This window comes from Strix uralensis, chromosome 20, assembly GCF_047716275.1.
Source record: "Strix uralensis isolate ZFMK-TIS-50842 chromosome 20, bStrUra1, whole genome shotgun sequence".
In the NCBI taxonomy this organism is placed as follows: Eukaryota; Metazoa; Chordata; class Aves; order Strigiformes; family Strigidae; genus Strix; species Strix uralensis.
Window position 1 is genome coordinate 12,233,220 of NC_133991.1, and position 24,626 is coordinate 12,257,845.

The 24,626-nt window shown below is 47.9% G+C and overlaps 1 protein-coding gene across 3 annotated transcripts; it reads right to left on the reverse strand.

Moving 5' to 3' along the window:
• Positions 1 to 4,243: 4,243 nt before the first annotated feature.
• HEATR6 (HEAT repeat containing 6) lies at positions 4,244 to 24,049 on the reverse strand. Of its 3 annotated transcripts, none has more exons than XM_074889971.1 (20): positions 23,925 to 24,049; positions 21,045 to 21,152; positions 20,476 to 20,616; positions 19,367 to 19,482; positions 17,633 to 17,747; positions 17,288 to 17,389; positions 16,731 to 16,868; positions 15,307 to 15,599; positions 14,726 to 14,903; positions 14,208 to 14,414; positions 13,552 to 13,651; positions 12,967 to 13,325; positions 11,932 to 12,054; positions 11,274 to 11,360; positions 10,153 to 10,287; positions 8,838 to 8,960; positions 7,678 to 7,802; positions 6,889 to 6,985; positions 6,241 to 6,445; positions 4,244 to 5,265 (listed from the first exon to the last, which is right to left on the reverse strand). In XM_074889971.1, exons 3-20 carry the CDS (start codon positions 20,611 to 20,613, stop codon positions 4,715 to 4,717), a joined length of 3,192 nt encoding a protein of 1,063 aa, XP_074746072.1. In that variant the 5' UTR covers positions 20,614 to 20,616; positions 21,045 to 21,152; positions 23,925 to 24,049; the 3' UTR covers positions 4,244 to 4,714. The 3 variants fall into 3 exon arrangements, with proteins under 3 accessions (XP_074746072.1, XP_074746071.1, XP_074746073.1); XM_074889970.1 differs by lacking the exon at positions 23,925 to 24,049 and adding an exon at positions 22,579 to 22,784; XM_074889972.1 differs by lacking the exons at positions 19,367 to 19,482; positions 21,045 to 21,152; positions 23,925 to 24,049 and having other exon boundaries at positions 20,476 to 20,613.
• Between the last annotated feature and the right edge of the window lie 577 nt (positions 24,050 to 24,626).

Sequence of the window (24,626 nt, forward strand, 5' to 3'; positions counted from 1 at the left end):
CACCGGACCCCCGGCCCTGCTGCTGCCACCCCCACCACCCTGGTGCCACGGCGGGACCGGGTGAGAAATCCCCCTTCCCCTCGCTCTGGGGAGGCGGGCAGCAGCAAGGCCCCACGCAGGCGGGGTCCCCGGGGGTGCACGGAGCACCCAAGGGGCACCGCAGCCCTCCCAGGCCCCCGCTGAGCCGGGGCGATAGCGATCGGTTCGGTTTATTATACGGAGAAACACGCCTGCGCCCGAGTGCCGGCGCCCCGCTCAGGTCACGCTGCGTCCCGGCGTGGGCTGTGGGTGCTGCGGCCTCGGGGGAACCTCCGGTGGGTGACACCCACGCTCTGCAAGGGGCACCCCCACGGTCCCTGCAAGGGGCACCCCCACGGCCACTGTGCACCCTGCAAGGGGCACCCCCGCGCAAGGGGATGCGCACCGGCAGCCGCCCGTGGCCGTCACGCGTGGGGAGCCCGCGGCACCGGGACGGAGCTCGGCGGTGGCCGGGGACGTGGTGCCACCTCGTGGTCCGGTGGCTGGAGCTGCTCCCGGGGCTACCGGCCCCTACTCGCCCTCGGGGCTACCGGCCCGCTGCCGTCCCCAGCCCAGCTGCGGCTGCATCTGGATGCTGGGAGTGCGAGAGCCACAAGGCAGCAGGTGAATTATTGTCTTTGCTCCGAGTCCGTAACGAGAGAGATACTAGGGAAAGAAAAAAAAAAAGAAGGAAAAAAGGAAAGGAGGGGGGAGAAAAAAAAAGGAAAAAGGAAAAAGGAAAAAGGAAAAAGGAAAAAGGAAAAAGGAAAAAGGAAAAAGGAAAAAGGAAAAAGGAAAAAGGAAAAAGGAAAAAGGAAAAAGGAAAAAGGAAAAAGGAAAAAGGAAAAAGGAAAAAGGAAAAAGGAAAAAGGAAAAAGGAAAAAGGAAAAAGGAAAAAGGAAAAAGGAAAAGAAAAATCAGTCTGTGAAGGTAAGGGGAGATGTGTAACAGTGCCCACAGCTGCTGCGACCCAGGTCCGGTGCCATCGGTGCAGAGTTTTGCTCAGCCAAAGCAATTGCTTCAGTTCACCAAGACATCACCACACACGCCGGCGCGTTGCTGCCGCAAGAGGCCATGCAGCCTCTCGGGCATCGCGCTGCCTATTTACTGATCCAGGTAACGCAGTTACACAAAAAGGGCTTTACAACCCAAGCTGCAACCTGAGCTTTGAACCCACTGGGTTGGTCCGGGCAGGGCCCACCACCACGGGCAGCCCCCGGGAAACCCACGGGGCCACAGGTGGGCACAAGCACCGCGGAAACGCTCCCCGCCGGGGCTCGGCCGCAGGAGACGTCCCCGTGCCGGGACCGTGCTGGCCAGGCACTAAAACCCTTTTGTTTTCACCCACCCAGTGACCCCGCGCGGAAGAACGGGCGGATTGTCTTTCAAACGGAGCCGATGTGGAGCTTGAATGTCCCTTGCCACCTTGGCTATAAATCATCCTGCATGTGATAAGGTAATTACCTTCTCCTTGAAACTATTCATAGGAAAACCTATAAAGAGCTTGGCTTGTAAACACAACAATAAAGAGGCAGGACAATAAAAACTTGGCTGGGGTGGGGAAGGTGCTGCCTTTCACCAGCCCCAAGCACCTCGTGTTTTGCCGGTCCCCAGCCGAGGGTGGAAGCTGCATCAGCCCCTGCTGCTCTCGCAGGCAGCGAGCAGACGGGCAGCACAGGGCACACGTGGCCCACGCTGCTTCATCCAGCACCAAAACCGAGCATCTGACACTAAAAGGACACAAAAAATCATCACTGACCTTAGCAACAGGCAGGAGAACCAAGCCCAGCACTGCTCCAGCACCCTCAGGGCTACACCCAGGTACAACCACCAGCAGCACAAATAGCCTGTGGGGCAGGGGCCAGGCACAGCTGACCCCCATGAGTGACCCTGGTCCCCACCCAGCAGCTTTTTAGTTGTTACCCAATTAGGTCTGAATGTCGTGTTTGGCCAGCAATGCCCATGGGCTGGCAGGAGGTGAGGGGGGCAGGGGCGATGGGGTGTTTGTCTCATCTTTGGGAGATGCTGGATGAAGTTCCACCAGCCAGAGTGAAAACCAGCTCCTGCCTCTCTGCTCTCCCCTGGGCACACCCTGGTTTCTCCCCAGAGGGTCTGCTAAGGGTGTCCAGAAGCTGGGGATCCACTGGCATTGCTGTAAGACCCATTTTACATTCCCCTCTTTGCAGGCAGGTTTGTGGTGAGGGCAGGGGGTGAGACCACAAAATCCAACTCTACCCAAACGCATGTTTCAGCGCTTGTTGCTGTAACGTGGTGATGGGTCAAGTTGATGCTGGGCACTCCTAGTCTGGGGAAAACAGCTAAAGAGAGCGGCTAAGGATGGGCACAACCAAAACCCAGCCCCTAACCCTAACCTGAGGTTCAGTTCCTTTACAGATGAACCCTCTTGCACTCAGACACGCTGCCTTGCGTCTGGTCTTGAGGGAGAGAGTGGCCAGATGTTGAGGAACAGGCTCAGCAGAGCGGAAGGTGCTGAACCCCTTCTGCTCCAACATCTGGGAACGAGCTGGGCTCTTCGTTAAACAAATACACACAAATTCTCACACAGAGAAAACCACGTATGATGCCTTCAGCCAAGGCTACCTAGAAACTACTTTTGCTCCCAAACATAAAAGATATTCTTCTCTTTCTGAGAAAAGTTGCAGGTCCCTCAAAATGGGTTGAAATACTGGATGTGGTTATTTAGAGAACTTCATACGCTGAGCAGGCAGGCTCCTGCGGGCAGGCTACCATGCTCAGTGGGGACACTCGTTTCTTTTTCATCCAGCCGCTCAAGCTCTCAGTTTGTCTTTATCACTCACTGGCTTAATGCTGCTCAGAGAACAACTCCGCGTTTCCTCAAAAGCCTTTGGATGTTCAAGAGCCAGGTGAGACTTCACAGAAATTTTTATTGAAACCAAAGAGGTTGGCTACATGCTGTTGGGAATGGCAGCAGCTCCCATCCGCCTCTTAGGGTGCATAAAATCAGCGATTTCTCCGTTCAGAACACCCTGATGGGGGATGTGGGCTGCTGGAGCAGACACTCAGCATGGTAGACCTGGCCATGTGCTGGATACCGAGCCCCACAGCTGCCTCCCCACCTGTATTTCGGCTGGTACAGCACGTGGGCAGCTCTGGAGATGTCAGCAAACCTGGGCAAGAAATCCAGGCAGGGTCGTGCTGGCAGTGGTGATGGGACAGATTTCTTCTGGAGGCAGAATACAGCTGGGAAACGCAGGTTTGTCTGAGGTGGTGGAAGCTCCAAGATGGCTACAGGTCCAATCGCAGCAGCCAAAGAGGGAGAAAAGGAGCAAGTGGCAGCTTAGGGGGAAATCTGTAACTTGGAGCGTAGCCAGGGGTGCTCCTGAGCAGGATGGGGCCCAGCAGCGACGCTCAGCTCTGCCCTTCTCCTCCTCAGCCTCCAGCCCAGGCCCCATCACAAAAACTAAAGAGTCTTCCAGCTCAGCCAAGCAAAGATCCATTTTTTTTATGGAAGCAAACCAGTATTTTTCTCCAAATGAGCTTTACTTTGTAGCTTTAAGCAACACTGAAGCCTTCTGAGCACGCAGCGAGGCCCCAGCGTCCACCAGCGGGAAAAGTTGCTCCTGGCAGGAGAAAATCCAGGGAAAAGGGCTCCATCACGCTGTCGGGGTTTGGGTTACTCACACTACTTGAGCCCCACTGAAACCAGCGGCGAGGATGGAAAAAACAAAGCAAATTTTGTATCGCAAAGGGCTTTTATGACAGTCAGGGCTTGCACTGAGCTCTGCTCAAACATCCAGGGGAGCAGGCGCTTCGCTCCCAAAGACCAGCTCCTTCCTGGAGGCGTCGATTTGTCCCCGGCGCCGCGGGAGCTCAGCCCTCGGCCGGCTCTCAGCGCAGTAAGCACGCAGCAACCAGGGCGAGCACCGGCAGCACGGGAAGGGGACGGAACTTCAGAAACAGCAACAAGCCCACGGGCTGTTTGGAATGTCGCTGCGCCTCCCACAGAAAGGTGACGGAGGCCCAGGGGTAGCACTGCTTGAAGAGTCAAAATTCCAGCCTCAGAGTCTCTACTTGGGATTTGCTGGCTTAGGCAGCACGGTACCATCACCTGGGAACCAGGAATGTTGAGGTTTTGGAAGATGGGCTGAGTGAGGGCAGCGGGGAGGCGCAGGCCAGCTGTAAGACACCAGGAGCGGGGACAGGTAAAGGCAGTGGGTGTTTGCTCTACGCTATTATTCAAATATTGGCATATTTGGCTTTATTGCAGGAACACAAGAGTGACAACATTTGCAGCACTCAGAAAAACAGAATTCTTTCAGACCCCTCCTTTACAAACAGGGTTTTGAATACAGCAGCAATAGTAACAAAATGCTTTTAGATAAGCTGAGAGAAGAGGCTGTTTTTATAAAACACACAAAGATGGAAAAGGCATTTGTTTTCCAACTGGTAATGCTGTAACAGTTAAGTGTACAAACAAAACCAAGGGAGGACAACTTAAGACTTCACTCAACACAAGAATAAAAAACACTTTAAAAAATTAAGTTCTACAGATCTTCTCATCAGGCGTTATGAATGATTTCAGTAAGTTTGAAATAAATTGTTTAATACCAACAACAGGAAACTTCTCTTCTGGAGGCCCTGTGGAGGTGAAAGCAGCGTGTTTCTTCTCTGTGCCCTGAAGTGTAAGTTACTGGTCACCAGCAGGTGTTTCTTTCTAAGCCTCTGTTAGTCCAGTGGCATTGGCATGGTTTGCCAAGACACCTTCCAGATAAAGAGCCACTCTGACCCTGGCTTTGCCCTCCTGCTGTTTCTCGATCCCACGGAGATGTTCGATAGCTCCTTTCAACGCCCTCTCCCTCTCGCACAAGTCTGTGTGCACTCCCGCTTCGTTTTCTTCAACTCCAGCTTTCAGGTATTGCAAGACGTGGGATCCGATCGCATCCCCGTTTTCTGCGATGGTTTCCCGAAGGACTGGCAGGTCTGTGCTCTTTGCCAGACTCAACAGATGAAGCAGAGCCTGGCAGATCTGCGTCCTGAGGCTGGCACTGTACTTGAATTCCAGAAAGTCCTCGGTGTCTTCGCTCTTCTGCAGTGCTACCACCAAGGCGCTCCAGATTTGGCAGAACTGCTCGGTGGAGCCGTAGCATTCCCTCTTGCTAGGGATGGAGAGGGCCATGGCTGATTTGATTCGGACTTTAAAATTCTTGCAGGACTTCACTACTGAGGAAAGGGCGCTATAAGCTTGCGTGGTCCAAGGAGCCTCTCCTAAAAAAACCCCAGACACCAAAGCCCCCTTTTCAGTCAGTCAAAATATACAAAACCCTAAATGTATCTCCTAAATATTTAATGGGTTTACATTTAGTGTATTTATTCTGGTCTAAATGAGAAAATCAGGGGTTATGAAATGAAAATTTAATTTAAAAATTAATCTTCTGAAGCTTTGTAAGAGGAAAAGTGACATTTTGCATCTATTCACAGCTATAATCCCATCCTCACGCTCTTTTCTAACATGACAGATCCAACTGAATACAGCACAGTGATGCTCGGATTAGCATTCATAGAATCACAGACTGGTTTGGGTCAGAAGGGACCTTACAGTCCATCCAGTCCCACCCCCCTGCCCTGGGCAGGGACACCTGCCACTAGCCCAGGTTGCCCAAAGCCCCGTCCAACCTGGCCTTGAACCCTTCCAGGGAGGGGGCAGCCACAGCTTCTCTGGGCAACCTGTGCCAGGGCCTCACCCCCCTCACAGGGAAGAATTTCTACCTCATATCTCATCTAAATCTGCCCTCTGTCAGTTTAAACCCATTCCCCCTCATCCTATCCCTACACCCCCAATCAAGAGTCCCTCTCCCCTTTCCTGTAGCCCCTTTCAGTCCTGGGAGGCCGCTCTAAGGTCTCCCCAGCGCCTTCTCTTCTCCAGCTGAACCCCCCAACTCTCTCAGCCTGTCCTCACAGGGGGGTGCTCCAGCACCCCGAGCAACTTCGTGGCCTCCTCTGGCCCCACTCAAGCAGGTCCGTGTCCTTCTGATGTTGATGCCCCCAGAGCTGGACCCAGCATTGCAGGTATTCACAGGATCTGAGCCTATTTCATGGGCAAGAGTTCTCAGAAAGCCAGGGCAGCAAGATCCAGCTCAGTTTGCTTTCTCCCCTCTTCCCCAGCACACTGGTAACAGAGACCTTCTTATCAAAACCACAACCTGCTGTGCAAATCCAAAGCCAGTGGGACAAGTTACTCACCGAGTGGCAAGGCAGGGTTCTTAAATACATTCCCCAGCGCGTAACAAGCATTCCAGCGCACTTTCATAGTGGCCTCACTCTGAACAGTAGAAATAAGGGCCTGAAGAGACTCCTCGATGGCTTCCCTAAACCTGGGGTTTGCAATGTGACACGGTTGAAGGAAATGAAGCACGTTCCCAAGGGCCCGGACTGCATTACTCTTTACCTGGAACACACAAACACAAAAAAACCCCAACATTCTGGCTTTCAGCTTGTAGGCAAAGCTTTTGTCAAGCCTGCTATGAAATCATGCTCAGAGCCAACAAGGAGCCCATCTGGAACCAGACCCCTGTCTTATCAGATGGTAACTTCCTCAATGCCACCACAAAGATCATCCTCTGCAAATGGTTACCCTGGGCAAAAAAGAAGAAACAAACCCAAAAAAACCCACCCCCACACTGTGGAAAAGTGCAGTCAAATGCCCTGCAGGTCAAACACCACGGGAAACCTCCAAACACCAGCTCTCGAGGCAGGTTGCTGAGCTGCAGCTCCCCGTCCATTGGGGCAAAGCTCCTCGAAGTAACTGGTGTCTTTTCTCCTTTTTTCAAAATAAAAATGCAAGAGTTAACTACACTACACTAACCCCACCCTCCTTCCCCTCAGTCATACCTTGTCTCTGTCCTTGGATGCTTCAGTCGCAGACCGTAACATTTTCAACAGCAGGAGATCAGAAAATTCCTCTTGAAAACTTTGTCCCATCGTTTCCCTAGTAGAAGAATCACACGGGAAAGGCCGGCTCAGCTGATCCATCCCCAAAGATGAGACACAATCCTTTACAAAGGCGTATGAACAACCTTCACTCTTGAGAAGGCTAATATGTAAGGCAGACCTCACTACATGTGACCACTATGTTTATTAATTTAAAACCAAACTATCAATGCAAGAAAGCTGGTTAGCAATGCATTAAGTCTGTAATAAAAAACAGAGGGCAATGAATTGCTCAGAGACAATTCTGTGGCAGGAATATATGATAACTATTTCTCCTGTTAAAAATGTAACAGTAGGTTAGACTTCCTTCACTCCTTGGCTTGAGGAAGTGTTAGATATTTATTAATTTTACTTCTGTGTTACGCTGAAAGTGAAGTAACCAGGGAACATGCAATTGCACAGAGCGACATACAAGAAACAGAAAACTGGGAAGAAAACTTGGAATATACTCCAGAACTAATGATTAGAAAGACCTAAACCCAGTTTAGTAGAACACAATCCCAGATGGATACAAGATACTTATAATACAGTGTCATACGCTGGTAGACACACAGGCTGAAGAGTGGTTAAAAAGAAGCATCCAAGCCAAATTTTTGCTTTTTGCTACTAAGCAGATCAGTAGGCTCTGTCTGACACTACAGGAACACGGGCAGGGAGAGGCGTTCTGCCGGCCAGGGCGCGCTTACGTACATGTTGATGATCAGAGTGTCTGTGAGATTGCCCAGGGACCAAGCTGCTTTGGCACGGACGTTCGGAGACTTGTCATGGAGGGAGTTCAGAATGGCGTTTGCTGTGTCTGCCACAAACATCACGTCCTGTACAAGTAAAAACTGCTGCGAAGTTAGAAAGTTTTCAAAAATGCAGGTGATTTCCTTCGGAACATAGGCATCCTGGCCGTTCTAGGGAAAATGATACCTGCACAGAGACCAGCTCTATTCATACACTCTTCTTTTTTAGGTGACAACTTTGAACGTGTTTATGGTGCTCTCTGTACAGCTTTGTTTGATCTTTAATTAACAGTCTAAGTCTGCATGCTGACCAAGTTCACCACTCTCTTGGGTAGCTGTTGCTGAAAGGTTTCAATGTTTTTAAGGTTTCAATGTATTGAATTTCATTGGTGCTTTAGTTACTTTGGATTTTAACATAATTACCTGGACTGCCAATCTTATACTCATCAAATCTCACTCTTAATTGCTTCTCCAAGCTCCCTGTTGAACTGCCTGTCTCAGGGTCTCTTCTATGGCACATTACACTTCATTCTCATTCCCTTGCCTATGGTAAAGGATTTTTCTTTCAAAATATTTTGGAATCAAATCTCAACATCAGCTACTGCATAATTTTTTTTATTACAATTGCTCATTTAAGGCCACATTGCAAAAACTACAGAGTCTTCCAGCTCAGCCAAGCAAAGATCAATTTTTTTACGGAAACAAAACAGCATTTTTCTCCAAATAAGTTTTACTTCATAGTTTTAAGCAAAACTGAAGCCTCCAAATTAAAAACTTGTTAAACAGAGCACTGTACAGCTGTTCCCTCCTTCCCAGCTCTACCTCCCCTCTTGCAGCTCCTTCATGCCAGCCCAGCCTTTCCCACCTCCGTCCCCAAGAGCTCGGGGAAGACCCTGACCTCCCTCCTTTTGCTCCCACTCACGAGGCACTCTGCCTTCTGCTTCATCTCACTTAAAACTGCACTGCTTCTCTTCACCACACAAAAGGCAAGAGCAGGTCTGGAGACAGTAAGGAAAAGTAAGGAAGGCCAATTCATTCCAAAAGAACTCATGTCCCACATCTTATGGATCACCAAGCCCTTTATAGAACGGTTCAAAATAAGAAAAACGAGCCAGTTCCGACCTGCCGAAGGCAAGAGAAGAGGATGTAGACTCCAAGGGCACGTGCAGCAGCAGCTTTTACCAGCGGGTTCTCACTGTGGTTCAGGCCAAGCAGCAGAGTGACACACAGTATCTGCTGCTCATTCTGCAACGATAAACAGTCATGGCAGTGGAGGGGAACTGAAAAGATCTCTGTCCCACAAAGACAGACAACTGACAAATACTCTGAAAGACCCTAATAAGAGGAATCTATAGAAGCTACCATTCAGAGCGTGCTCTTTTCTTTAAAGTAAACTGACTGGCATTTCGGGATGCCACACAGGAAATGGGAATGCTTCCAGCAAACACAATCTTGTTGCTGTTAAATAAGACCACAAAGGAACCCAGAATATTAACTACCATCCAAACGCAGAAGGCGTGGCCCATCAGAGGTAAAACAGATTGGATCGGTTGATTTTTCCTGTCTTACTTCACTCTTTCCCCTTCATTAACAAGGACAGTCAGGCAGATTAAGTTCACCCTGGACAGATTGTCAGTTTACCAACCCATGACAAACATCTTTGTTTCATCAGAGCAAAGGGTCAGAATGGGCACCGACTTGACCCCACAGGGCCAGAGGGACAGGAGAGCGCACGGGATCAAAGTACAGGGTGATGAAGTACACGTTGTACTTGGAGAAACCAGAGGGAGAATTCCAGAGATACTGCTGCACTAGCAATTCCTGGGCAAATGAGATCTGGCAGAGTATTCCCATCAAGAAGGGCACAGTGACACAAAAGGAGCTGCACAATGCCGTGGTGATACACTGCCAAGGCTTTCATGTTTAAAAGCATATTTTATGTTGCAAAAAGGAGAGTAAGGCCAACACATTTATTTGCTTCTGCCAGGGCAATCACCGCAGTTTGGTGTTTTAAAAGCCAGCCAAAAGAAAAAAACATGCATGCAAATCGGTGAACAACGTCAGTCCATGGCTGTTGGCTCAGCTGTCTCTTCAAAGACTTAACCAGCAAAATAACAACCCTTCACCCCTCCCTCATGCAATGAAATTCTTGCCCTCCATCTCCCGGGCATCATTGCCAAGGCTGAGTATTCATGGCAGGGCCAAACAGCTTCTGTGACCCACAGTTTAATTGTTTTGACAGACTAATTACTCCCAACATTGCCTTTTCCAGTCTTCAATAGCCACAACCTGTTCAGAATGTAAAAAAAAATAATTCTGGAAGGTTTCTCTACCCTCTTCTTATAAGTTTTTAAAGGCTTTACACTGCTGTAACCTGGTAGACAGGAACAAAGCCTCACTAGGTAAAAATGGAGCACTTCAGGGTGTCCTCCCTTACCTGCAGGTTGCTGAAAGCTTCTGGCAAGATAGAGGACAGGGCATCACAGGCACTCGTCTGCAGAGTCGCATGTGGAGAGTTCTGGAGAGTGCCAGGTAAAGGGCCATTTAACATCATAGTCCAGAAAGTCACAACCTACAGAAGAAGCAGCCAGGTTTATCTATTTAAACTCAGCAATTATGCCTAAATTCTAAAATAGATCATCTTTTCCTATAATCATCTTTAAGACATACTTATGGCAGGTAGCATAGTCACACATGAAAGGGATTACAACTGCTGGGAAGCCTGAAAGACTCAGCGTTCAGAAACATTTGAAAGACATTTTAGTACTGCTATCAAGTACTTATTCACTGAGTTCTGTTTGTTTCCTTCTCAAGGCCACATACAGTCAGATTAGATTGCATTAGGTAGAATTACAATTCCACTCTTGAATCCACACAGCTGGGTATTTTCATTTGCCTGACAATTTACATTCATATCAAGTAACAGGAACCTGGTGCTACCGGACACACTTCCTATCTTGTAGGGTCACTGGTGACTGTACGCCAAGGAAATTTTTAATTTGTCTTCTGTTCACAGAAGCAAAACTTAGAGGCCTACGTTACTTCTAGAATGCCAGTTCCTCAGCTTCCACAAACTTATCCAACAAACAGCCTCATATGATGAATTCTCCTGAAATCACGTACGTTATGGTTCTGGCCACTCTCTCTGCACTTGTGAGCAGCCAGAGCACGTAGGCTGGCTCTTGTACTGACACAAATTCACCAAAACTCTAAAAGTGTACGTCTAGGTTTTATGCAGCAGTAATGATGCATGCAAAGTCGGGGCTGTTCTTCCAGCTTTCTGACTTACAGCAGGCAGGAACAGGAGGGATGAGGAAAGGCAAAAAGGCAGTGTTAACATCATGTAAAAGAAAAAAAAAAAAAACCAACCAACACGCCTGCCTACAGACAAAAACAAATGCCAAAATAATGCAGGACGCCTACAAAAATTGTACCCATCAGCTGCAGGGTACTGAGTCCCCTTCTGCCTGATTTATCTGTATCCGTGCCGGTGACTTTGCAGAGTTGGAGAAAGGCAGCTCAGTGAAGTGGAATCTCAGAGGGAGCCCACACACTTACCACGCTGACAGGTACTCTCTGATCAGGGGCAACGGCTGAATCAGGTTTGTACTGCTGCAGCACACCTGTGCCCAGCTCCTCCAGAAGCTGCAAGGAAACAAAAAGCAAGTAGGTCTGTATCAGGGATGACTCAAGTACCATGGATCTATAGCAACCTTGACCTAGGACTATACTTACTTACCCAGGGAACAAAAATAAAGTTTCAGTATTGGTTTGGAGTCTATTCCATCCCTGCTAGTGAAAAAATTAGAGGAAAAGCCTTTTTTACATAAAGTCCCCAGCTAGAACAACATAACAAATTGCCATGCAAAGAGGAAATCTCTCCAATTTTTGGGTAACAGAGTACAGTTCCTGCACCAGCTGATGCTAAATCAGGGAAGGGCCAGTGTTATAGTCCTTGCATTTCCCAAGCTTTCTGGTGACTCAGCAGAGCAACAAAATTCTGCCAAAAATTCAAGACAGGAAGCAGAAGGTGCATTTCTCAAAGCATCAGGGTACTGCATGTCCCAAAGAGCTAGAGCAGGCACCAGCTCTTTACAGAGATGCACACACGGAGATGCTCCGAATATTCACCACTACTCATCTGTATATGCAAAGCACACTAATAGGTAAAATTGACTTTTACTACAACAATGTTGATGTTTCCTCATGCTCTTACTTTGGCTCCATGAAGCTGGATGGATGGATCCATTTCTTCCATGCACCTGCAAGCCACTTCTCCAAGTTCTAGGAAATAGCTCTGGGCCATAGAGAAATAACCTTTTACAAGAAGAGCCAACACCTAAACACAAATAAAAAAAAAAATCCATTCAGTATTTTTTCCTTCTATTAAACTAAAATACTCCAAATACACACACAGAGAACATTAATGGGCTAATCAACACTGGGACCATATCCTAAACTCTGATGTAACAGATACACCTTGCAGCACAACTTCTAGAATACTACAGCTAATTAAAAACCTCTCTATTCCATTATCTTGTTCAAAAAAGGGCCACAAAAGCACTATCGGGTAGCAACACAATTAATTATTTACTGTGAGGTCTGCTGTAGCTAAAAAATGAAGCAAGAGTGCCTGTAAGAGCAACACATTCTGTACCTCCTGTGATACTGCTGCTGTGTTCCGTGAAGCTGGATTTAATATTCATTGCTGCAGAAAAAGAGTGAGACTTCTTGGGATGCGCATTACAAAATCTTACTATTTTCTGTGGTTACATGAAGGAAAACACGGCCAAGTCTCAACATTCACAAGTACTCCTTTAGTCGTATCAGCACCACTCCATCGTTCCTCGCAGACTGTTCTTTGACTGCAAAGTTCTTCCCCACTCTATTCGAGCAAAACTTTAATTTAGATTCCGTATGGAGGAGTTTGCGTGGGGAAGACTCACAGCCTTCACCAGATGCCAACACACAACCAAATAATATTTAAAAATAATGAAGGTAACAAACACCACAGGCAGACAAACTTGCTGCAGCAGGTTTACTATGGGATGGTTATGCTGTGGTCATAGGCACAGAATCAAAATGTTACTGCTCTTTTGGTCACAGCAGCTCAGACATGCTGCACTAAACACATTCGCCTAAATCTCCCTGCAAGAGCGACCCACGGCTGGGGCTTGGCTGACATTTGATAATTTCGCAATTTGATACTGTACCAAGCTGTTCATTGCACAATCTAGCTGTTCATCCCCACCTGTAAGGATTCCAGTCGAAGGGGACACGGTTCATAAACGCTGGAAAACGCTGGAAAGTTGGCATCGCTGTCAGAACAGGAATCCTCTCTGGGAAGAATGATGATGGAAACGCAGAGACGGAGAAGCCAGCATGGTTCGGAAGACGTACATCCTGCTGCTTTATCTGGAGGCTCCCCTTCTGAGGGGAGTGCTTTTCTCCACTGCTCAGAAGAATTAAAACGGTGAGGGGTTGCGCTACCACTATTATTTAGCCCTGAAGAACTGGGCTGTTGCAAGAGTAACTGCACCTCTGGTAAAGGTGCTTGGACAGATACTATAGCCCCTAATAACGTGAGACTAGAAACTCGAACATTAACATCTGCAAGAAAGAACAGGGCGGGGAAAGAAAAAGCCAGTCTGTTAGTATCGGACACGTCAGCATCATTCTTCAGCAGTTTCCAGACAAGACAGATCACAACAGATAATTCAACAGCAATACATGTGTTTATGTATTTATGAAGCACAGCGGGGGAAAAAAAATCCACAACTGTTCTGTAATAAGTCATGCTGAATTAAGATATAACATATACAAACAGAATGCAAACCTTTGTGAGAAATGTACGGCTTTATCTGGTTCCAAACTCTGGTCAGCAACCCAGGTTTTAAACGGCTGTACGGCGCGTTTGAAACCAAATTCGCAAGGCACTGAAACACACAAAAGAACATACATGGAGCGGTCGTTACAGTGTCAGCCTGGCCTCCAACTGTTTTTACATTTGCAATTTAGGTCATTTAGACAGCTAATTATCTGAGGGCACCTGAAAACAAATGCCCCAATTATCTGCTGTTTGAAAACTGATTACAAACTTGGCTCCTAAGAACAAGTATTTAACTACTGTGACCTGGCATAAAGACCAAGGAATTTCAATGACCCACAGAAAGCTTTTTTTACCAATTTGGATTCCAGTTTTAAAGCCAATGTGAGTCTTCAGAATCATTTCATAGCTTCATTCAGCTCCAAAAAGACTACACAAAAGAAATGCAGGAACAAGAGAACTGTGCTGAAGAGAAAAGAAACCCCAGGACTCCGCAGGAAGCCTCAGTCAGTGAAGCCTTGTGAGATGACAACAGCCTGTTTCTCACCACCACCACCTCAGTCCTCAACACCTACAATAACTTCTGTGCAATCTTTTTTCAAGGCTTAATCTAGAGACAAATATCATCTCTTGGGCAGCATTTGAAACATTTACAGTACAGTTACCTTAATTATTTGTGTCAGTGTTTGAGAAGAGGATTCTGCCACCAGGGCTAGCAGCAGGCAGCGGTGCAGCTCCCGGATGCTCGAAGCAATAGTTACAGAGAAGGGAGTAAAAGCTCTCTTGTGATCGTTTGCGTCTTCAGCAACAGAAAGAAATTGCTTAGAACCTTCCAGGATGGCCGAGAGAACTTGAAGAGCACAGGCACGGGTCTGAAATGATAAAACATTTCTGTTACCCACTTTTAACATCTCCTTCGAGCTGATGGAGAACTTCCAAATTTATGAAAGTCTCTTTCTCCAGCAAGAGAAAATTCCGCTCCAACGATCTTTTCTCACAACTTTAAGCAGTATACAACCGATCCTTTGTTTCCTTAACCAGTACATCCTCTTTTATTTCCTGCAGTACAGTGACCAAGCGACACCGATACAGTAGCCAAAGTACTTACTGAAGGCCAGAGAAGACAACTCTTAAGATTAACATGGGAAAAATACAATGGTTTTTATACTCAGAACTGCCTCACCTTTGGCGAAGGGTCCTTTAAAGCAATAGTCATCAAGGACACTGACTGGGGGCTGCCAATACCAGGTGCATCAGGAACAAACGCAGACCAGTAGCCGTAAAGAACTCTTTTTTCTATTGATTTTATAGCAGAGAGGAAACAGGCTAGAGCCCCTTGACGAACGTTGGCTTGATAAGATCTTAAAAACAAACAAGAAGATTAATGAAACAGCAGCAGTGAAAAGTAATGGACTTAACCTCTTTCACTTATATTAGTGGCTAGCTGTGAGAAGAAATTTCTTAGACCAAGACCAGGAAGAGGAAGAGAAAGAGCAAATGTACTTTCAAACCAATACAAATGACTGCCTTACAATTTTCTTGTATCACCACATAAATCAAAAGGGAAAGCGATTTCCTCAACAGTTTTGATTAAGAACAAAGCACTAGGATCCTGTGGCAGTGTAAGAGTCTGCACACAGGTAAAATTTGTGCCAGATCTACAGGAACAAAAGGCATGCTTTAACACAACACGTGAGCTTAAACTGCTGGGAACAACAGTACGCTCTGCTACCGCGCTTTATGTTTTATGTGGACAACAATCACCTCATTTTGCTCTGTATTCCACCTTCAGCATCTGAATATTCCGACTCGCTGCTGCTGATTCTTTTCCAATTAGTATAATGTGAGGACAAGGGATCCTTTCCAGCAGGCACGTACGCAACATCCGATGCGCGAGTCTGAGGATCTGAACAAGGGCTGTTCTGCACATCCCCCAAGTGTAACTTCAGCATGTCTGCTCCAAGCACTGGTTCATTTCCCACATCACCCAACTCCTCTCTTCCTTCTTCTGCAAACTCTCCCTTCTTTTGTTTCCCTTTGGACTTCTTTCTTCGGTTCTAAGACAAAAACAGATGATATTTTTTTTTTAATCTTTTGAAATAATATCTAGAAAGATGTGTAAACATTTTATAGTTGTGAATCTAAGGGGAAAAGGTCTCATCTGAAAACAAAACTCATTGCTAATCCAGAATAAAAGCAGAGTTTCATATAATAAATCACGCCCTCTGACATCAACATCAAATTATACAAGTTTCTAAATGAGTTTTTAGATGAGATTTAGTTTAACCAAGAGTCATCACAGCTAGCTAGCACCTTCTGATGCAACAATACTGTACATAAGTGCTATTATATGTATGTGCAATACTGTACATACAGAAACAATCACTGCTTTAATATCTCAGAGTTTGCAAACTCTGCTTATTAGTAGCAACAGTAACATCAGTGCAGTAACACCTCAGTGTAAGTCAGCAGTCTAGATCTGAGTAGCTGCAAAAATTAAGCTTTGGCCTCTTCAGCAGTAAAGCAAAAGATTTCCAAGAAAACTTGTAGTTAAAAATCATATTTCACACAGATTGATTAAAGAGGAAGAACAGTAAATACTTCTGTGGTTCTTTTAGATTTACAGTAGGTATTTAACATCTAAAAAGAAACAAGTCAACATGACTATACAACTTTATTTTCTCTAATGTCTTTCAGATAATCGGTAATCCAAAATGTTTACAGGGTTAAAAAATAACCTGTAGAAGGATTAAGCAGAACAGATGGGGGAGGGGAGAGGAATCAATCTCTAGATGAACTTGACTTCCCCAAGAAAGAGTCAAACAATTGCGCAAGTGTTAGGAGAGAAAATGTAACTTATAAAATAAAAAGCTTTGGCTATTCTGCACGCACCAATCCCACGTCTGCAGGCCAAGAATTCTTGGCTATAGATGAGTAACTGACGGACACAGCTTAACTCAGGAAAACCAATCTCTGCAGAGCCGCCTGTTCTCGTCGTGAGTTTACAAAGCAATTTTACTCACTGCAGAGATTTATAATCAATACCTTTAAAGCAAAGAATGTGAAATGGATCACACACTCCGAACACAAAGAGCCTGCTGGCCACCGACACCACGTCAGGTAACGTACAACCGCAACAAACACGCGCACAACGAGCGTGCGGGAGAAGCAGTGTTGTTTCAGCTCACCCCTGTCTGCTTAAAGGTGGCCGGTTCCGACTGTTCCTGTTTGACAGGCGACCTCTTATCATACTGTGGTAGCGGAGCTGGGTACAAGGCTGCGGGCATTTCTATGCTCAGTCCTGGCAGTCCGTGAAACATACATTTCTGGAACAGTAACAAAACCATTAGCATTCCTTCCCTTTTTGACAAACCAAGATTTACCGTACATTTACTCAGTTGTTCAGCAATTTTCAGTCGGGTTTGTGATCCCTCCCCCAGGTCTTGCCTCTCCCCGTGCTACGTAACAGCTATGTAACACCTGAAATTCAACTATACCTAGAAGGATTTTAATAGATCCAAACAAATGAGCCTCCCGTCCTCTCACATTCTTCTGTGGGCAGTGCAGTTAAGATGCTGTGAGAGAAACTCAATGACTTTTTCTTTATACCTCACACTACATTTCCCCCCACGCTCAGGCTTCTCTGCTTCCTCTTTCCCTTATTCTACTGTTTCCCACTTAACAAGCATCTGGAACACGCACCCTCCAGTGCTGCCTCTTTCTCAAGATGGATTGAAGTGTTTACCTTTAATACTGCAAGAAGAGATCCAATTTGGTCAGTTTGCATTAGTTTCATCTTCCCACCATTGAGAAGTGACTGGATACCTTTCAGTGCATTTTGCAGTAACTGAAAACCAAAACACAGAATTACTTACTTTTCCCTCCCAAAAAACTGAAGGTTCACATCTTTCAAGCAACCTTCTAGGCAGTTATGGTTTTGCTCAGTATAATTACTGGGACAGTTACTTACGCTTATTAAAAAAAATCAGACTATTTAGGCAAAATCTCAGTTGACAACATTCCAAATTCCAACATTCCAGCAGCACAATCTCCTAATTAGAGTATTCTAGACAATTAGACTCACACTTACCATGCAAAAAGTGATGTCATCTACATCAGAGGTTTTTGAGGACTGCAGAACACTAAGAAAAGTTTGAAAACAGACACTTCTGTAGGACTCATCCAAATATGGCTGTCCAGGCACACTAGAATTAAAGGAGGACACAACAAATGGTCAGTTTACAGCCCATCCCACAGCTTTATAAAGTTACACAAACGCAGATCCAAGCCCTCGGCTAGGCTGAAGAGCACAGCCCCAGGACAGACGGCTCTTTGAAAGGGATCCACTATAAAAACCAAAACGAAACCTTCCGCACAAAGAACTACTACAATCACACTGTGCCTTACACCTACTCTGCTTCTGAGGCCGCCTTCTCAATTACAGTGACTCTCCAAGCACAACTTAACAAACTGTCATGCTTATAAATGCTTTTCAGGCAAAATTTGCCATTGAAAAGGGCCTAGAATGACTTTTGCCATTTCCCCAGTTTCTGTGAAGTCTGGGCAACCTTACTGCACTGAAGCATTTTAATACCCACTTGACTTACTGCATGGAGAGGGCAACTGCATCACTTCATCTTTGCTACCTTGAGTACCATTTAGTAAGAGCTGGCCATTGTTGCAGCAGATTTAGTCATTAAATAAATTCTTTTATAATGGATTCCTAAGTACCTGCTTCCAACACATTTAATTACTTCAAGCCATCAACACGTTTGATAATACTCACAGGATGACTCTGATATTACAAGTGATTTTCCTGAAATTAGCGTCAGAGAATAGTTGAGGTTGGAAGGGATCTCTGGAGATCATCTAGTCCAACCCCTTTGCTTGAAGTAGGGTCAACCAAAGCAAGTTGCCCAGGACTGTGTCCAGTTGGGTTTTGAATATCTCCACGGCTGGAGACTCCACGGCCTCTCTGTGCAACTGGTTCCAGTGTTCAATAATCCTTCTTTATTTTTATTTTTCTTATGCTTAATCAGATTTTCCTGTATTTCAGTTTGTGCCTATTGCCTCTTGTCCTTTCACTGGGTACCACTGAGAATAGCCTGGATCTTTTTCATTCCCTGCCATTCAGGTAAGATCCTCACTGAGCCTCCTCTTCTCCAGGCTAAACAATCCCAGCTCTCCACACAGAAAAATCATTGTGCCCTAAATTGCCAGATGTTGCATTTATTTATTAAGTAGTTCTTCAGACTTCATCTATAAGTGCTGAAATTCCAAGCTTTTGCATTTCTTTTTAATGAAAAACAAGGGGAACTATTAACCAAACAACCCTTTACAGCAAGTCCAAGTATCTACTGCTTTTATTAATTCCTTGCTTGCCTACAGAGTCTGGTTAGTCAAAATTCTTCCCACAGAGCAGCTAATGAAGATTTGGTGTTGCTGTGGCATCAGCAGATTTACATGTGGAATGAAAAAACGGATGAATTGCAAAAGAATAACTGACAATCACTACAAAAACTTGTAGCTGTCCACTTCTTATGCAAAATTAACCCAAAGAATCACTGCAGGGACCAGACAGCACAACACTTATTCTTTTCTTCCCTAAACTAATCTCTGTAACATTATTTGTGGAAGAATGAGAGTTCATGGTTTTATTCACAGTATCTTGGGGGACTAAAGTTTTACACTTCAAATTCATGCATATACACCTTACTGGTCCTGAATTTGCCGTTCCTAGCACCAACAGAGCAGACCAGCTGTCCGTGCTGTCAGATGTATGTCTGAAGCATCCACTCCACCACCTGAAAAGGCTTGTACACACCTGAGACACAGGTTTGCCATGCTGCGTACCGCTGCCCTCCTGAGCTCCACGTCTGGCTGAGCAGAGTCACTGAACTGCACCAAGAGCCCAGCCTGGCCCAGCAAATCCGGCAGATACTAAAACAAACCACCAAAAGTCATTAGGGGTCAGCACTCTTCCCTCAGCCTCCTGGTTCTTCTGTTTGGTAACTAAACATATTTATGCTGCAAAAAAAGATTTGTCAGCTGCAATTTCAGATTCCACAGACAGACTATGTTTATAAAAAATGGCATGAAAATACTAACTTCCAAAGTTCTCTTATTTTGTACTGAAAAAGTCTCAAGTGTGAGCATAGTTCAGACTGAGTCCCAGCTTATGCTTCCTTCCCAGACACAAAGCTACGTTAGTAACAACTTCTGTACCAAACTGCTGCAGTTCTACAGGCTGCAAACCCACGCAAGCTGGCAGCTCCAAACTGCTAGCATCACCATGCTGCGCTTCAGCCCAACAGCAGAAACTGCTCTGCAAGCTGCCAAGAGCTGGTGACAAGCAGCAGAATTCAACATATCAAACACTACCAGTCACACTGCAGCAACAAGGAGCTCCGTACAAACCTCAGGATTGATACCTGATAGTCTCCACTGAAACGGCTTGGAGCCCACCACACACTAAAGACCTGATCTGGTTACAAGGTAAATTTCAGGATCCTCAATGGAGCCTGCTGAGTAACGCGAAATTTGAAGCTCCCCACGTTCTTCCTGCCTGATACAGAGGCATACCAGGGTGGTTAGTCTGCAGACTAAGTCTGGTGCCCTTCTTTAATACCATACCTTTGGCTCATGCTCAAGGGTAAAAGGTCCCTACAGCTGCAGCCTGCAGGTATTTGGCATGGGAAGAATCTTGTTATCTCTTGATTATTAGTATACACGTCTATCACACCTGAAATTCAACTTTTCCATAAATATCAGTCACTATTTAAATGGAATCTAATCTTAACATGAAAGGTAAGGCAATTTGAGAACACGACACAGTTTTATTCTTTCTTTTGGGAAAAAAATATAAAAGGAACTAGAAACAGCAAAAGGGTGCAAATATTTTTGTGGTTACTTTCTCTTAGCTTGTAAACTCACTTTCTGACATTTAGGTCCATTATTGTAAACAAGAGCTGCTAAGGCTTGCAGAATTTCAACATGTGTCCAAGAGCTGCACTGCTTAAGAGCAGAGATGCAGTAGGAGAGAAGAAAATTCAAGTTCTGTTCATCAACCATCACCTGTTGTAACAGAAAAGGATTGTGGTCAAGAAAACATCATTGTGTACTGCTGGAGTCAATATATGCAGATATATTGGTTACAGACTCAGGTGATCTGGCTGTTAAAATTACACACAGTCACAGAATCAGCTGACAATTAAGAAGTGGATAAATCAACACAAGCATCCTACAGCCAAGAGTATTTCTGACGGTGTATCACTTCTGGCTGAGAGCTGTTTTTACATGAGGAACCAGGCTAGAGTCACAGACCAGAACCTCAACTAAGAATAAATAGTGAAATATATAAAGAATAAAAAGTGAAAATCCAAGAAACTCGGCATGAAAGTCAGCTCTGTAGCCCCATAAAGATACAGAAGGCCTCCCTGGCTCAGTGGGGGACCAGGTAGCCAGCACAGAGGGAAAGGAGGACAAAGCCAAACTTCTCGTACCTGAAATCTGTTAAGTAAGTGATGGATAAGCTGACAAACTTTGCTGACAAGATGTTCCTGATCAAGGTGAACCAGCTGACAGGCTTGGACAAGCAGAGCACAAACATCCTGGAAAAGAAAGCCTTGGTTTATTATTTAGAGACTACAAAGCTAGGGTGGAAACCACATCATCAGCTAAGACTTTGATCAGACAACCAGATCTGCGTGTGGATAGCACTAACATCGACACACATGGATAATGTAACAAAAGGAATGAAACGCCAGCTAGTGAGCTTCCCCTCAGTTACCCACAGACCTCCATCCCCATGCAGGGATATGCTGACACGGATTCAAATTGCAGGAGCGCTGCTCAAACAATACCACTTAAACACTGGAGCAAAATCAAAGCCAATAATAATGGCAAAAGAAAAATACAAAGTTAGACCAAGGAACGGAAGAGGGAAGAAAGGAGCATTGTCCAAAAAAGTAATTTAATTCCAAAGTGCAAAGTAAGCCTACTCAGGAAATAAAATGAAGAAAAATTGGTAAATCAGCACTTTTCATAGAATCACGGAGTGGTTCGGGTCAGAACAGACCTTGAAGATCATCCAGTCCCACTCCCCTGCCCCGGGCAGGGACACCTGCCACTAGCCCAGGTTGCCCAAAGCCCCGTCCAACCTGGCCTTGAACCCTTCCAGGGAGGGGGCAGCCACAGCTTCTCTGGGCAACCTGTGCCAGGGCCTCACCACCCTCACAGGGAAGAATTTCTGCCTTAGATCTAATCTAAATCTCCCCTCTTTCAGTTTAAAACCATCACCCCTCATCCTATCCCTATTCCCCTGATAAAAAGTCCCTCTTCCCTTTCCTGTAGCCCCTTTCAGTCCTGGGAGGCCGCTCTGAGGTCTCTCTTTACCATGTAATAACGAAGGACAGCGTGCTCCCAGTGAAGCAGTGTCAATCCTGCAGAACTACAGCACTCAGCTTTGACGGACTCAAGACTTGAAAGTTTTTAATTGTTTGAGCAACAGACTATGGAAAACTGCCGAGCCCTGGTGCCTATAGTCCCACCCACTGGTGTCACCCGCCATCGCCACCAGCGCTCCCGCCCTCCCGCCACTGGGCCACGCAGGCTTTCGGCACATGGCAGCAGAGCTCACTGGTCACCCGAAGGGGTGGGGAAGGGAACCGGGCGGCGAGTGAAAGCAGGAGGGAACGTGGTCGTGGGGAGGAGAAAACCCACGGCCTGCAGCGAGCTGGCTGTGGGCGCAGGGCCGCTGTGTGGAGGCACCGGGCGAGACGGCTGCGGGCGCTCCCACGCGAGGCTGCGCACACCCGTGGGGGGCCACACCTGGGAAGGCGCCTGCGCACCCACCTTTAGGGGCGCGCACACGCGCGTCCCCCGCGCAGGTGGGCGACAGCCCCGCCTCAGCGTGCGCTCTCCTGCGTGACGCCACTCCCGTGACGCGCCTTCTCCTCCCCCCCGAGCGTGCACAGCCCCACGCGTGTGCGCGCCCGGGCGGGGGCCCGTGCCCCGGCCCACCCGTCCCCGCCGTACCTGAGGGCTGGGCCCGGCCGCCGGCGCCGGCCCGCAGCTCTCCGAGATGAGCTGGTCGAAGAGCAGGTGGAGCTCGGTACGGCGGCTGCCGTCGGGCCGCTCCGCGCCGGGCTGCGGCCGCAGGGCGCCCAGCCGCGCCAAGTAACGGCGGAAAGAGCCGCCCGGCTCCGGCTCCTCCGGCCCCGCCACCGCCGCCATCTTCCGCCTTCCCGGCAGCGGCGTTATGGCAACGGGGAGCACTTCCGGGTCGGGGGCGGGGCCGCTGAGGGCGCGGGCGCGGCTGAGGGGCGAGCGGGGGGCCGGGCCCGGGAGTCCCCACACGGCGCCGCGGGGGACCGGCTGTCACCTCGGAGGAGGCTGAATAAGCGAAGGGAGAGCCCCGGGGCCGGCGGCGGGCCCGGCAGTACCGGCGGCCCCGCTGGGGGCCCACCAAAGGCCTGCGGGCCTGGGTGTGCATCCAGCAGGCATGGGGCCAGCAGCCGTGGCACCCTCACAGTTGGGTCACCCTCACTGCCGTGCCACCCCCTCGCAGCTATGTCACCCTCGCAGATGTGCTGTACTCACAGCCGTGCCACACTCACAGCCACGTCACCCTTGCAGCCACGTCACCCTCGCAGTCGTGTCACCCTCACAGCCGTGCCACACTCACAGCCATCATGCTCACAGCCGTGTCACCCTCACAGCCATGTCACCCTCGCAGCCATGCCACGCTCACAGCTGTGCCACCCTTGCAGCTATGTCACCCTCACAGCCGTTCCGCGCTCCCGCAGCGCTCAGCCCCGGCAGGAAGCAGAACTCGTGGCTGCGGGGCGGCGGGAGCAGCACAAACACCTGCCCCGCGCAGTGACCCCGGCTCCGGGTCTCACCACCTCCCGACCCGAGGCCAGGCCCCGGGTGATGCCGAGCGCGTCCCGGGGCGGGCGCGGTGCCGGTGGCCGGGGAGGGCCGCGGTAGGTGGCACTGCCCGTCCGTGTTTGTGACCGCAAGGCCCGGAGCCATCCCCACTGCAGCCTGGTGATCCCCGGCTGGGGGGAAGCGCTGGGCCTGGCCTTGCTGCGCAGCCACCCGCCGAGCTGCCCAGGGGAGTGCCAAGGGGGGACCCTGCAGATTTTAACCATCGCAGACACTCAATGTTTCTTTAAAACCAACAGCGAGCAATCGACGTAACCTGAAACAAGAGCACGGTCCAGGGCTGCGGAACTGTAACAGGTTGCTCCTGCCCACACCCATTGCCCCGTCCCAGACCTGTCCGTACCTGCTTTAGGCACAGACACAGACGTAACAGAGTTCAGCCCTGGGGACACAAGGGGCTGGCGGTTGGGAAGAGAATTTGATCTGCACCTCACGCGGAATTAATTTGTTGCTGATGGGTAACATCAGATGAACTGACGGTCTCCTGCCATTTCCTTGTGAATAGGATCCCAGGAGAGGCGCCAAGGACTGAAAGGCCCCAGTTGATGGGGAAATACACTTGAACGGGCCGAGCCAGGCGTTACTGCACAGCGACAGCTGCCGACACGGGGATCTGCCCCACCCAGGAAGGAACAGGAGGGCTGCAGGTCAGGGCACGGTCCCCTCTCCTTCCATGTCACAACCAGGCCAAGCCCAGGTTTGGTTCCTCACTCAAGAGACTGTCTGACCTCTGTTTTACCTCGCTTAACCTTCATTTCCTTATCAGACTGAGCACCTCGAGTAAGAAAAGTACGTGCTGTGCCACCACTGCTGTCGCCTTGGCTTTCTTCTTTGCCCTGGGCTGTCTGGTTATGGCTAATTGCTCTGCTTCTTACCTTTATCATTCCATTTATTCTTTATTATATTTGTTCCCCAAAAGTCCCTAACAGGCCTCTGAGGCAGGCATGGTGAAACAAGTAGCAGAGACAGCCTCAAGCAGTACCACATATTAATATTGTGCAAGGATGATTTTAGGGAGCTCTTTGCCTTCCCAGCCCAGCCATCGCTCCGGGGAGAGCAGCTGTTTGATACCCTGTAAGTGCTCTGGGGAATGGTAAAAAAGAAAAGCATGTGGCCACCTTCATCGTGGCAGAGCC

What these genes read in the sequence shown, in the direction of transcription:
- HEATR6 (XM_074889970.1), bottom strand. Translation starts at nt 22,776, where the DNA reads ATGGCGGCGGTGGCGGGGCCGGAGGAGCCGGAGCCGGGCGGCTCTTTC. An exon ending in CTCTTCTTGCAGTATTAAAG is followed by an intron (nt 16,869 to 17,287) that starts GTAAACACTTCA and finishes TTACTGTTCCAG; the next exon opens with AAATGTATGTTTCACGGACT. An exon ending in GCCGTACATTTCTCACAAAG is followed by an intron (nt 13,326 to 13,551) that starts GTTTGCATTCTG and finishes TCTTTCTTGCAG; the next exon opens with ATGTTAATGTTCGAGTTTCT.